Source organism: Macrotis lagotis, chromosome 1, assembly GCF_037893015.1.
Source record: "Macrotis lagotis isolate mMagLag1 chromosome 1, bilby.v1.9.chrom.fasta, whole genome shotgun sequence".
NCBI lineage: Eukaryota > Metazoa > Chordata > Mammalia > Peramelemorphia > Peramelidae > Macrotis > Macrotis lagotis.
In genome coordinates, this window is record NC_133658.1 from 805,411,203 (window position 1) to 805,425,681 (window position 14,479).

The following is a 14,479-nucleotide window of genomic DNA, read 5'->3' on the forward strand; positions in this document are numbered from 1 at the left end:
TGATGCTGAGCAAGATGAGCAGAACCAGAAGAACACTGTACACCATAACAACAAGATGAGGTTTATGATCAAACTTAATGGATTTGCTCATCAGTGCAACAATTGGGGACAATTTTAGGGTATCTGCGATGGAGAATACCATCTATATCCAAAGAAAGAACTGAAAGAGAAAGTGTTTAGATGAACTAGATATTGGAAGGCAATGCACTGCAATGTAATAAGGCTGAAAGAGGAAGGTTGTCAAGGGCTTTAAATATCAGAAGTTTATATTTAATCATTGAGACAATAATAATAATAATAGCTTACATTCATTTAATGCTTTATATATGTTATTTTATCTTCTTCTCACATGAACCCTACAAGGTAAGATGCTTTTGTCATCTCCATTATACAAATAAAGAAAATGAGGCAAAGTGAGGTTAAGTGATTTGTCCTGGGTCACACAGTCAGTAAATGTCTAAGATAGGATTTGAACTCATATTTTCCCACTGTCCCACTTAGTTGCATATGAAAGATATGGTCAGACGTCTATTTTCAGAAAAATCTATAGAGGTAGCTAAGTAGTATGGTAGATAGACCAATGGTCCTGGAGTCAGGAGGTCCTGAGTTCAAATCTAGTCTCAGACACACAATATTTACTTAGCTGTGTGTCCTTGGACAAGTCACTTAACCCCCATTACCTTAAAATCCACCCCCCCCAAAAAAGAAAAGAAAATCTATTTTGCTGCTGAATGGAAGATGGAGAGGTAACATTCCATTACCTGAAAATAGTTTCCTATTTTTTCATTCCTCCCCTCATCTTCATGGTTCAAGACTTTTCCCTCATCTTTTATAGAAAAAATAGAAGTGATCATTCAATTACACTTACTCTTCTCCCCTTCTGATCATCTTCTGAACCCTTGACATAATATTTGATTTTTTCCTTTATTCTGACTTGAATAAAAAGGTGGTTCTTCTCTCCAAGACCAAACCTTCTGTACTTGTATCCTTGATCCAATCTACTCTTAATTTTTTCTCAAATTGTTACCAAAAATCATTTCCCTTTGCCCTCACTCTAATCTTTAGTTTCTCCCTATCCACTCGTTCCTTCCCTATTACCTAAAAGTAATTCCCATCTTAAAAATCTTTTAGTAGATCCTATCAAGCTATGGTCCTATTTCTATTTTTCCTTTCATCATTGGGTTAACTTCTTATTTGTCACCAGAAAAATAAAAAAATTAAAGTGATGTCTCATGTCACTAGTCAGTTTATCTGCAGATCCCTGTCAGATTTGTATAATTTAACAGCATTGTTCAAAAGTGGTTTTTGGCTATTTTTTAAAAAAACTTCTGCAACTATGATAACAGCCAAGAAACCACAGGAGAACTGGAACTTTATCTTACTTGAATCTTGAATTTCCTCCAACATGTAGTGCAACACCTTGTAAAAAATTTAACACAATAGGTATTTAGACTTAGCTGGGCTGGCTCAATCTGTTTGGAATATTTTGTACAAGGCAAACAATATGTTGGAGATATTCTAGGCACATGGCTTCAATAAAATTCAACAGAATTTTTCAAAGTGAAGTCATATGCTCAGGAAAAAAAGTCTTGAAGAAAGGTAAAGAGAAAGAATACTGTTGAATTTCTACAAAATGTCTAGAATTGAGGAAAATAAACACCTTCATATATTCATATATACTATGTAAGTATATTCATATATAATTACATATATAAATATGTATATAACTAAATTTATATCTCTCTATATCTTTAGTTTTTTTCTTCCACTAAAGTCCTATTCTGATGAGTTCTCAAAGGTTATGCGATAGAAACAAAATCTTAACACACTAGAAAATTTTTGCATACAAATCTGGAGATTTTACAAGTGCAGTGAAATGAAAAACGACCAATTTAGCTAAATGTAGGTGAAAAATGACGTATTTATCAAAATGTGGAGATGTTTTTCATCAGGAGGCCGGCTACAGAAATCAATCAATCTATTTACTGAGTCATAGCTGGGTTATGACCTCCCAGTAAGGAATAACTATCACTAATTAAATAACATCTTCTGAAGTACAATTCTTTAATATAGAAAAATCTATGACTTATGGTGAGACAAATGTATAACTTTTCTGAACTGTATAGAGGGAGATTTAAAGATTAAATCTAACACATAAAAGACACCAAACTGTTTTTGCTTGTGTGTCTGTTGATTCAATTCAGTCCTGTCTGACTCTTTGTGACCCCATTTGTGGTTTTCTTGGCAAAGATATAGCAGTATTACTTTTCCAGTTCATTTGACAGATGAGGAAACTGAGGCAAACAAAGGTTAAGTGACTTTCTCAGGGACACACAACTGGTAAATGTCTGAGGTCAGATCAGAATCAGGTTTTTCCTGACTCGGCCTGATGCTCTATCCATTGTGTCATCTATCTGCCCCAACAAACAGCTATATTTGTCTAAATACAGATTGTGTTTGTTTGGACTTCAAGGCCTTTAAGGCAATTATGGGTTTCAGGGGGGAAGAAAGAAAAGGGAAGATACCACCCTGCTGGCATAAAGACCTGAGTCGTGTCTGATAATATGTGCACCATTATTTACCCACAGCTCCCAAATTCTGCAAGAAAAGGAAGGCAGTACATTCTTCATCATATATGGTACATAAATGCAAGTGATTATTATAGCAAAGAAACATGGGAAGCCCTGTATGAATCAATGTAAGTTGAACAAGTATTTTATATTAATAATGTCTCTGCAGACATATAGAACTCACGGTTTTTTTATGTATTCTAAATCTTTTAATATGTAATATATTTTTATGCCACAATCAATTATTATGCACAATTTGGCACAAACTCTAATTTTCCCTTAACTGCCAAATCTAATAAGCTTTTTCTCAATCCTCATCTGCAATTCTGATTTCTCGGTAGCATTTGATACAGATGTCCTTCTCCTGGATACTCTCTCCTTCTGAGTATTCATGACACTTTTTTTTGGGGGGGGGGAATCCTCCTACTGTCTAATGATCTTAGGTTCTTTTGCTATTTCATGAACCATGTCACACTCCCCTAGCTAGGGTACACTTCCAAATTGCCTTGGGGTGACTCTTCTTTATTTCTCTGCCTTAAATCTTTTTTTTTTTTTTTTTTTTAAGGTTTTGGCAATGCAATGGGGTTAAGTGGCTTGCCCAAGGCCACACAGCTAGGCAATTATTAAGTATCTGAGGCCGGATCTGAACTCAGGTACTCCTGACTACAGCGCCAGTGCTCTATCTACTGAGCCACCTAGCTACCCCCTTAAATCTTTTTTTAACGTATAATTCATACTTCACTCTACAGCCTAAGTGATTTCTCTAAAGTTGGAAGTTTGATCATATCATTCCACCTAACTCAGTGGTTCTAACTATCTCTTGGATAAAATATAATAGCAACAATAATAATAGCCAGAATTTATGTAGCATTTTAAAATTGACAAGGTGCTTTACAAATATCACCTCATTTTATTCTCACACGAACCTTGGGAAGGAGGTGCTATTATTTACTACATTTGAAAGATGAGAACACTAAAGCAAACAGAGATGAAGTGACTTTCTCAAGAGTCATATAACATTTCACAGCTATATTTGAACTTAGATCTTCTTGACTTTAGGTCCAGTACTCTATCCACTGTAGTGGTATTTAAAAGTTCATAATCTGGTGCCTTGCTTACCTTTCAAATTCACTAGGTATGTTAAATTCTTTCACACACTTTGCCTTACAGCCATAACTACTTATTTATGTGCTATTCTCACAGAGGACACTTCATTTATCTTTATGCCTTTGCCCTAGCTGTTCCACATGCCTCCATTTCCAGGAATTTGCACTTTCATTTAAGATTTAGATTAAGTACCATCTTCTGTAGGATGCCTTTCCTAGTTCCTCCATCTTCCGGTGTTTTATCCTCCAAGGTTACCACACATTTGACTTGTATCTTTTTTGTTTATATTTATATATGTTCATGGTGTCTTGCCATTAGAAAGTATACAAATAGAAGACAAAAACAATTTTCTTTTTGTCTTTGTACACCTAAGGCTTAGTATCAGCACATTGCTTGGCATTTATACAAGCATTTAATAAATAAAATCAATCTTCAACTTTCACGGGGATAACATTCCCAGAAAACAGTGCAAATGTAAAAAAATACAAATGTTGATCCATTGATACATCAACAAATGTCGATCCCTATGGGAGTTAGATTTGTACAACCACCCAAAATTGTAATCTTTCACTAGAGATTGTTGAAAACAAACTTTTCTGCATACAATTCTTTACAACAAAATGTCAATTCTAACAATATGGAATTTTTCTAACACAGTAATTATGAAATAACCCTTAAAATGCAGTACATACAATAAAATTAACAACATGTAAAACAATTTTTCTTACTAATAATTTCCTAGAATTCTATGACTTTTTGTGCTAACAATTAAAAAGGTTTTTCAATCTTCATTTTTTGTAACACATAAAACCTAAAGTACTGTGTACCAAATATGATTCTGAAAACTTAAAACAGTTTTTAACTTGAATTTTACCTTCCCCTGTTGTCAGATATAAGTGTGAAAGCCTTGTACTCTATCCTACACTACTGTAAACCTCTCACCTTGGTCTCCCTCTGAAAACAAAGGGAGAAGTTGCAAGGACTTCAGTCGCCACTGTCAGAAGACAACATCATCTTACAGTCCAAAGGACTTGCACTACACTTTGGGAGCATAATTGCAAAAGAAAACTTGAGTTTGAAAAGCAAACAATGAAAATATGCCATGGATGCAGAGGGAGCTCTTTACACTGGCAAGGTGAACAAGACCAATAAAATGCCTTATGGGAAATTAGCTGTTCCATAAACTTGCACACATCATGCCTCTCATTTTTTTCTCAACTATGCATAGTCTAGATTCTATGTGGTTACCAACCCCAAAGTGAAAATGAAGTTACTAATAAAATCATGCAAATGCCTGAAGTCACAAAAGTTAAATGTGCAAATGTTGAGGACTGTATTTGATATTCTTGATGATTAACTGATCCTAAAATCATAGTTCTATGGAAGAACATTTAAAACAATTAACAAATAATGAATGTTAATTTTACAGTATACTTTTGGAACTGTAATATGACCAAGAACAGATTTGAAAAATATTCATGTAAAAGGTTTTCCAATACTAATAAAAGACAGGGACCATCACACAGGTATTAAAAGACTAAGAATTCCTCATCAAAGAAGGAACTAATTGATAGATATTTTTAGAAGAGCACATGATAAGGAGGTCAAAAACTTAAACAAGGAGACATCATTTCACTCAGCAAAAGTAAAGGCTGGTAATAGATACACACCATTGGGTTTATCAAATGAAACTAAAGTGGCTTGTTTTCAGATGGGGCCTATTACGATTCAAAAATAAAACCAAAATACTTGCCATGGGCAGTATCCACATGAACTCAGTCAATAATATTAACAGAGAACCAAAGAATAAATAGCTGTGTTATGAGGACTTCTTTATGGAAATGGCAGGATTTATGTAGGATAACAATTCAAATTCAGATCACTATTCCCAAAATTACAAAAGTGTAGTCTGGCATTACTATTAATCTGGATTATTCAAGGAGATGTTACAAACTTTAATACATCAATATAGACTATAGAAATCTGCTACATATTGATGTGACAAGTAGCTAAAATTATATATCAGAATATTGACTAAGATGACAAATTCCTACATTAAAAATAGACATCAAAATCTCTTAGGCAAATCAAATAAACTGTATTAAAACTAGACTATTATCACAGGCTAAAGAATTCATTACAACTGCCCAAATAGAACACTGAAATATAAACCTTAGAACAATTTTTAACAGATTTGCAATATCAAAAATTCAATTTTTAAAGCTATGGGAAATTAAAAACATTTCAAAATATAGTAACCTAATAGAGGAGATTAAAAAACATATGGGAACAACTGTCTTATTTACTACTAGAATTACAGTAGGGATGTTTTCAACTCAATGTAAACTTACAGCCTAATATTTTTATTCAACTACCAAATACGATTATTTTAATCATCATTGCAATATTTGGCAGAACATTAAATATAAAAACACAGCAGCAGGATAGCAATTGTCCCGGGACTGTTTTTTTGTCCTTATGTCATAGAAAAGGATGAGAACGAGGTTATATGGTAATAAGAATAAAGGAGTTGAAGGTTGATGACCTGCTCAGGTATTTTTTTTTCCCCTTAGGTCTCTTCTAACATCAAATCTATGATCCTCTAGCCATATAAAGATGGACAGCAATTAATAATTTATTACTACTTGTTAATAATTATTTAACATTTATTAAGTACCTACTATATTCTAGACACTGTCAAAGAGAGGTGGTTATGATTTTTGAACTACCACAAAAAATATCATTTTAAGAGTTTAGCCCCAATCATGCTAAATATTAAAACAATTTATGGACTGAAATGGAAGAAAATAAGCTTGAAATGGTCTATACAATCTCAGAGAGGCCACTGCTATCTATCTATCTATCCCAGCAAAGACAAGACATGAAGATCTCATACACATCAAAATATTCAGAGTTCAGTTTAAGTACTACCTTGTACATGAACTTTTCTGATCTCCTAGCTCTTAACCCAGATACCTGACAACGTTTTATTTATTTTGTAGATACCCATGCCTCTTCCTAGAGGATGAAAACTCCTTTAGGTTAGGAACTGGTTCACTTTTAAATTTCTATCCTGGCACAGTTTAGTTATATAATAAATGCTTGTCAACTGACTGTTGAAAGTAATGGAATGATGGATATGAGAAATTCAGAGAAACATGAATCATGAGATTATAGATGTAAGGGACCTTGAAGATGAGGAAACTGACACCAAAGAAATTAAGTGAATTATCAAAGTAAGATGGATTTCAAAAATCATGAACCAATTAACAATGAAGTCATTAACAAACTATAAGAAATTAATATGATGTAAACTTCGAATTCTAACAGAGTAGGTAGCAAACTTTAGTTTATTGCAAGAATTCAGAGCAAAGCAGTCTTCTTCAATGACAAAATAGTTTTCCTTTTAGTAAAACATCTGTAAAAGTCTTTCTCTAATAGTAACTTTTATTGACTATGTAGGGACAACTCACTACCATACTTAAACTACTGATCTGGTTGCGGAGGCTGCCTAAGTCTTTCAGAAAGCACTTGCTATTTACCAATGCCTGGACACATTGAAATATTTTTTCTTACATCTAAAAACATATTCAGCTTTAAAAATGGAGCCATGAACTCATGGGACTACCATACATCATTGTAGATAAATATAGCTTTTCTAAAACTAATTGACATTTAGTCCATTTAGAATGTCTATTAAAATAAAATTGAAGAAAAGCAGAGAGAGAAAAAAGCTCAACAACTTGTTCTTAGAGATTAGATCATGCATGGATCTGAAACATGATGTACTGTATACTAATAATCTAGGGTTTTGCAAATTAAATTGGGAACATCTTTCTGACATTACTAAAAAAAGATTTCACATCTCTTGAAAAAATAAAAATTTGGTAATCCATCAGTTTTATGTCAAGAATCTTTGCATGCTGTGTTCTCTACTGTAGCTCTACCAAATTTTACTAATATATTTAATGGGATAAGGAAGCCTACAATGCATGTCCTGCAACTTTCCAACAATCTCAAATCTTTGTGTTTACATGTCTAAACACCTAGAGTATTTAATGTCTCATAATACCTCTGAGGAAGTTTTCTCCTTGACAATGAAGAAATGAAAGAATACTGAGAGATGAAGGACATCTTCATGGTATATTCTGTCAGTATCAGAAATCAAACTGACAGGAAAAATAATACGAAAACCTGGGAAATAGGAATCGTGAATAAGAAAATTATCACAGAAAAAAGAGGTGTCACATAATCTCTGTCCTATGGCTGGCTGACAGATGGAGCTTTGAAGAGCTAGGTCAGCTCTGCTGGAGGATGTGAGATCTCTGAGAGAAGGGGCTATTTCTTTAGTGATTTGCATCCTTATCATTTAATACCATGGCTGGTGCACAGTAGGTGTTTCATAAATGTTGCTGAATCACCCAGTGTGGTTCCCTATTTCCAATTTCATCTGGCATTTAGTCTTTTACAATCTGAGGCGAACCCATTATCTCATCAAAGCTAGATTCTAGCCAAACTGGAATTGTTGATGTTGTCCAAAAAAGCCATTTCATCTCTTATCACCATGCCTTGGTGCAATCTGTCTGTTTTCTCCTTCTACCTCTTAGAAATCTTGAGTTCCTTTCAAGTGTCACCTCCTACCTTCCACACAAGGCCTTTTTTTTTTTTTTGCAAGGCAGTGGGGTTAAGTGGCTTGCCCAAGGCCACACAGCTAGGTCATTATGAAGTGTCTGAGGCCAGATTTGAACTCAGATACTCCTGACTCCAGGGCTGGTGCTCTATCCACTGCGCCACCTAACTGGTCCCACACAAGGCCTTTTAAGATTTCTCTAGTTATTAGACATACCTCATTCCCTTCAACAACAACCCGAAATTTATTTCACCTGTAAATGGTGGTATTACTTGTACTTCCTAAGAAAATGCTTTGAAAATTTTACAGCACTATATTATTCCTCTTCCCTATTATTAGATGACATACTCCTTCTTGATGGGAGTATTTTTGTAATTCATTTTTGTATGTTCCCCCCCCCAGTAAAAAATCTAGGACTTAAACATATTAAATGTTTAACAGTTGATACTGATTCAGTGATTTCTTTAAAAAAATTTATAAAAGAAAAATTTTCCCTGCCAAGAGGGAAACGGTAAATATTATCATCAAGACACTACCTTCTAAGATAATCAAGAAGCAGTAGCTGAAAAAAATCTTTCTTAAAAAAAGTTAATTTCATCTAATCCAACCTCATTAACTATTCAAGTTAATGAAAACTTATTATTCAGTCCTTAAAAAGAGAATGATAAAACAATTCTTTCATCAGGCCACATCATGTTTACAGATAGGCTAAGTATAAGATAATCAGAGGAAGGAGAGAGCACCCAAATTAAGTGCATCAGAGATAACTTCCAATAGGAATTAGTTTAATTGGGTCTTAGAAGAAGCCAGATTCCAAAAAGTCAACAAACATTTACTAATTATTTATTATGTATTGGGTACAAAGACGAAAATAAAAAAGTTTGTTGAATGGTTAATACACATCACATGTACTTTATCTTAGGTAGTGGTGACTTAAGTCTCCTGGAGTATGGGTTAAGATAAGCTTTAGGATCTAACAATTCTATTACAGAGACTATAAATCATATCTCCTGAGTGTTATATCCAGTTTTAATTCGATTAAAAAATATTTATTTTGCAACTAATATATAGGAAGCATTTGATTTTTCATCTATGTCATGTCCTATCAGAGTAGCCCTTTGTATTTCCTGCATTACTGTCTGTCTGTCTCTCACTCACAGGCAAACCTATGGGTCCTCTTACATTCATTCATTCATTCATTCATTCATTCATCCATCCATCCATTTATTTATTTATCCATCCATTCATCTACTTATTTATTTATTTATTTTTGCAAGGCAAATGGGGTTAAGTGGCTTGCCCAAGGCCACACAGCTAGGTAATTATTAAGTGTCTGAGACTGGATTTGAACCCAGGTACTCCTGACTCCAGGGCCGGTGCTTTATCCACTGCGCCACCTAGCTGCCCAATATTTAAAAGAAACTATTACATAGATGTTTGTAGATAACCATAAAAATACATAATTTACTTTTTATCAATCATTCATCTTCATAGATGAGGTTTTAAAAAAGTAACCACAAACTATCTCTAGAAAAGCAGAGTTAACAATGTAGATGTTCAATTACATAGTTAAAATATGAGCATGTATGGCAATAGATCAGCTCATAGAAATAATACCTGGGGCTTCTAGTCAGATGGCAAGCTAAATGTGAATAATTTGACAGTAAAAAGTGCTAATGAGATCTTGGATACATTGAGGAATGTATAGAGTCCAGAATGAAGGAGGTAATAGTTCTATTTTCCTCTGTCTTTATTAAGACTAAATTCAAAATGTTGTGTTAAATGAGAGAACACAGAGTTACATCAAAGATAAAAAACTTAGGGATGAGATGGGGAGTAAGGGAACTAAATGTCTTTAATAATCTGAATAACTATAACACAGAAGAAAAATTGGATTTTTGGTTTCATCTCAAAAGAAACAGGGAACAATGAATGGAAGTTGCATAGACAATAATTTAGTCTAAATATAAGGAAGAAATATTAAGAATGAGAGTTGTTCAAATTTGGAATATGCTGCATCAGGAGGGAGTTTTCCCTCAGTAGAGGATTTCAGATAGAACTTGAAAGACCACGGTTTAGGATATTTGCAAAGAACATTTCTGTTAATACAATGCTACATAAAATGCAATTTGAAGATCTGCTTTTAAATCTAACGTGATTTTTAAAGTTGCAAATCAAGAAACTGCTTGAACTGATGTTTAATAGGGGAAAATGAGATATTCTCACCTATAAAAGGAACAAATCTCAAGAAAGCCAAGATGTTTCATTATGGATATACATCCGAATTTCAAAATTTTAGTGAAATAATATCACAAATTCCAAAAAACCTCATTTTAAATTCAGGAATGCCTAAAGATTCCCATCCACATTGCAATCAAGTCACTAAAAGCAGAAAAATTAAAGAAAGTTCTGTACCCTGACATCACTTCAAGATGAAGCTGTGCTGAGACAGTCAAGAAAGCAGGAACATCGAAGAAATTCTTCCCTGGTTCTTTCACTTTGCTGGATGGCTGAAATTCAAGAATACAGACACAGAAAACAGAAACTATTAAAGACCTTATTTGATTTTCATTTTAAATCATTCATTCACTGAAAAAATTTTAAGGTAAGAGAAATTTCACAAGAAAAATATCACAATCACCAATCACAGAGAACCGAGACTCTCTTCTACTAAGCTGTGTGACTTTCAGCAAATCACTTAACTGGGCCTCATTTTAGATTTGGACATCCAATTCTAAGTCTGTAATACTATGTATATGAAAATACTTATGAAGTACTAAAAATTATGAAGTACTAAAAGGTAGTATCATAAAATGACAGTTTTAGAAGGGATCAAGGGATCATCCAAGCTTTCTGTCTCATTTTATAGAAGAAAACATGGAATTTTTTATTACACATAATGCATTAGAGAAAGCACTGTATCTCAGGTTATAATTCTACCAATTCTTGCAGGACCTTAATCAAGTCATTTCACTATTGGGCTTCAGTTTCTTCATTTGTAAAAAATCTTTAGGTTCTTTCCCACTTTAAATTCTATCAAAGTTGTTCCTCTCACAATAAACAGAACATGTCTGTGTCATAAAATTAAGCTCATTCCTCCAAAAATTGACTGAGAGCAATTACCAAGTGCTAGAAAGGTAGGCAACATTTCATGGATCTGAAATTCCATTTGTCTGGTCACACATATTCCCGTTCCCAGTGTCCATCATAAGTCTTCTGACAGTTAGCTATGCTGATCTTTGGACAAGAGATAGAGTTTAATACTAGCAGTCTTAAGGTGGCAGAGCCTGCCCAAGTTCCATTCCACTCACACAGCCTTCAAGAACCTAGGAATCCCTCTACTCTAGGATGAAACATTGCATAAATCTATGATAAGACAAAAATGTAAAAATGTTGGATGCTAATTTTTTTAACATTTCAAAGGAAAACAACAGAAATTTTTCATCATATAATTGTGATAATCTTCCATGAGTACATAATACAGCTTATATCTAAATGAAGACATTTCAACAGTATGTGGATTCAAGTAGTATGGAGTAGGAAGAAAGTGAAACAACTCAAACAATACAATTATCCTGGAATGTAGAATTTTTCAGAGTTAACTGAGTTCTATATACTATTTCACAGAAAAAGATAAAAGAAAAGAAGAAAAAGACCTATCAAGATTCATTCATCTACAAAAAAAATAACTATTATATGGCCCTAAAAACAAAGATTAGTAGGCAAATCAGTAAAAAAGATAAAGCAGAGATAGAAAATTAAAGAGTAGTATAACTAATGAATATTGATACCATCACTGCAATTAAACACCAAAGAAAAAAAGTCTAAAAAATCAATGAAAAGCTTAACAAACTGAAAGCAAAGAACATCAATGTACTGGTAAAAAAAAAATTAAAAAGTAATTTGTGAGTAGAATGAAAAAAAAAGCAAACCAGGAACTAGTCTGAGTAAAAAAGGAAAAAAGAGAAAATTTCCAATGTAAAAAATGAAAAAAGGAAAAATCAAAACATATGAAGAAAGAAAAATCAGAAGAGACCATTTTTCCTAATTTCATAGCTACAAAACTAACAATTTAAATAAAGCAAATCACTACTTACATAAATATGAAATACTCAGATTAGCAAAACAAAAAACTGGTAATTTAAATAATCAAATATGAGAGCAAGCATCTAACCATAAAAGAACACTCAAAAATTTTCTATTATTAGCTACATTTAGAAGATAATTCTATAAAATATTTAAGAATAATTAATTCAAATATTAAATAAGCTGGTTGAAAAAATAATTTAGAAAGATGGATCAGTATAAAAATTCTTCATATAACAAAATATGGTCTTGATGTCAAAGGAGCAAAAGACAAAACAGAACTAGAAAATATTTCTTTTGTAAAATATTTGTAATTTTTTTTTTACTTGTAACAACTAATTTTGATAGCTAAGAACTTTCCAATTATTTCTTCAACTGATTCTCACAACATCCCTAGGAGGGAGGTGCTGTTAATCACCATTCTGACTTTAAATGACTTATCAAGGTCACACAGCTAGTATATGTCTGAGGCTGGATTTAAAATCTTTAATTAATTCACTATTTTTTATTTATTTAAGGCAATGGGATTAAGTCACTTGCACAAGGTCACACAGGCAGGCAATTAAGTGTTTGAGGCTGGATTTGAACTCAGGTACTCCTGACTCCAGGGTTAGTGCTCTATCCACTGAGCCACCTAGCTGTTCCCCCCCCCCCCCCGAGAAAATATTTCTAATGAAGAGTATCAGCAAAGAACTCCATCAACATTTCAAAAAGATTGTACACTATGATCAGAAAGGATTAATACTAGGGGAAATCTTAACTGGCACATTAGAAAAGTTACAAAATATAATTATTAAATATTAATTTTAAAACTCAAACCACATGATTATAACAATAAAGTCTGAGATATAAAATATATCCCTCACTTCTACTAAAATCACTAGAAAATCATAGGAACAAATGGATCCTCCCTTAGAACAATAAATATCTAAAACTAAGAACCAGCATTAGAATGATTCTAATGAAGATAAACTAGAACGCTTCTAATGAAGAAAGGTTAAAACAAAGATATGTACTATCACCATTACTATTTAATATATTGCTCGAAATGTTAATTACAGCAGTAAGACAAGAAAAAGAAATTGAGGCAATAGAGGTGAAGAGGAAATAATATAATTGCTTTATGTAGATGATACAACAGTAAACATAGATAAGCCTAGAACATCAAATAATTGAAATAATAACTTGAACAATGTAGCAAGATATAAAATTATGCAAATCATCAATTTTTTTATATAATACTAAGAAACTCAGCAGAAACAAAGAAAAATTATATTCAAAGTAACTATAAAAGATATAAAATATTTAGGAGTCTACCTACCAAAGCATACACAAGATCCGTAAGAATTTCTGTTTAGTCATTTCAATTATGTTCAACTCTTCATGATCTCATTTTTGAGGTATTCTTAGCCAAGATACTGGAATGGTCTGCTATTTTTTTCTCTAGCTCATTTTACCGATGAGGAACTAAGACAAATTGAATTAAGTGAGTTTCCCAGGGTCACAGAGCTAGCGAGTATCTGGAACCTCAGGAAGATTGGTCTTCTGAACTGCAGGCCTAGTAGTCCTCTATGTCACTGAGCTACCCTACAAAACACAATTTTTCCAGAAATAAAGACAAACCTAAAAAAGTAGAAATATTAATTCCTCATGTTTGGACTGTGCTAATATAATAAATTTTTTTAAAAAAGGGAAGGTACTGGTGCCTAACTTAATTTACTCATTCATTGAAATAGCAATCAAATTGCTAAAGATTTTCTTTAGAGTTGGGGAAAAATAATAAAATGCAACTGGGGAAACAAAAAGCCATGATTCCCAGGATCATTATTTTTAATAATGAAATAAAATAAGAAGGGGATTTGGAAGTAGTAGATTTCAAACTACATTACAAATCAGCAGCTAGGTGGTACAACGATAAGAGTGCAGAGTCTGAACTCTGGAAGATTTTAAAGATTTCAAATCCAGCCTCAAACACATACTAGCTGTGTGACCTGGGCAAGTCATTTAAAGTCAGAATGGTGATTAACAGCACCTCCCTCCTAGGGATGTTGTGAGAATCAGTTGAAGAAATCATTGGAAAGCACTT

At 33.1% G+C, this 14,479-nt stretch overlaps 1 protein-coding gene across 5 annotated transcripts in view; it reads right to left on the bottom strand.

Moving 5' to 3' along the window:
- The window catches only part of NARS2 (asparaginyl-tRNA synthetase 2, mitochondrial), a 195,255-nt gene that overhangs the window by 105,278 nt on the left and 75,498 nt on the right, over positions 1-14,479 (bottom strand). For all 5 annotated transcript variants that reach the window (XM_074216991.1, XM_074216990.1, XM_074216992.1 and 2 more), the window contains one exon: positions 10,723-10,817. In XM_074216991.1, the coding sequence (XP_074073092.1) occupies positions 10,723-10,817 (95 nt within the window). The remainder of the gene's footprint in view (positions 1-10,722; positions 10,818-14,479) is intronic.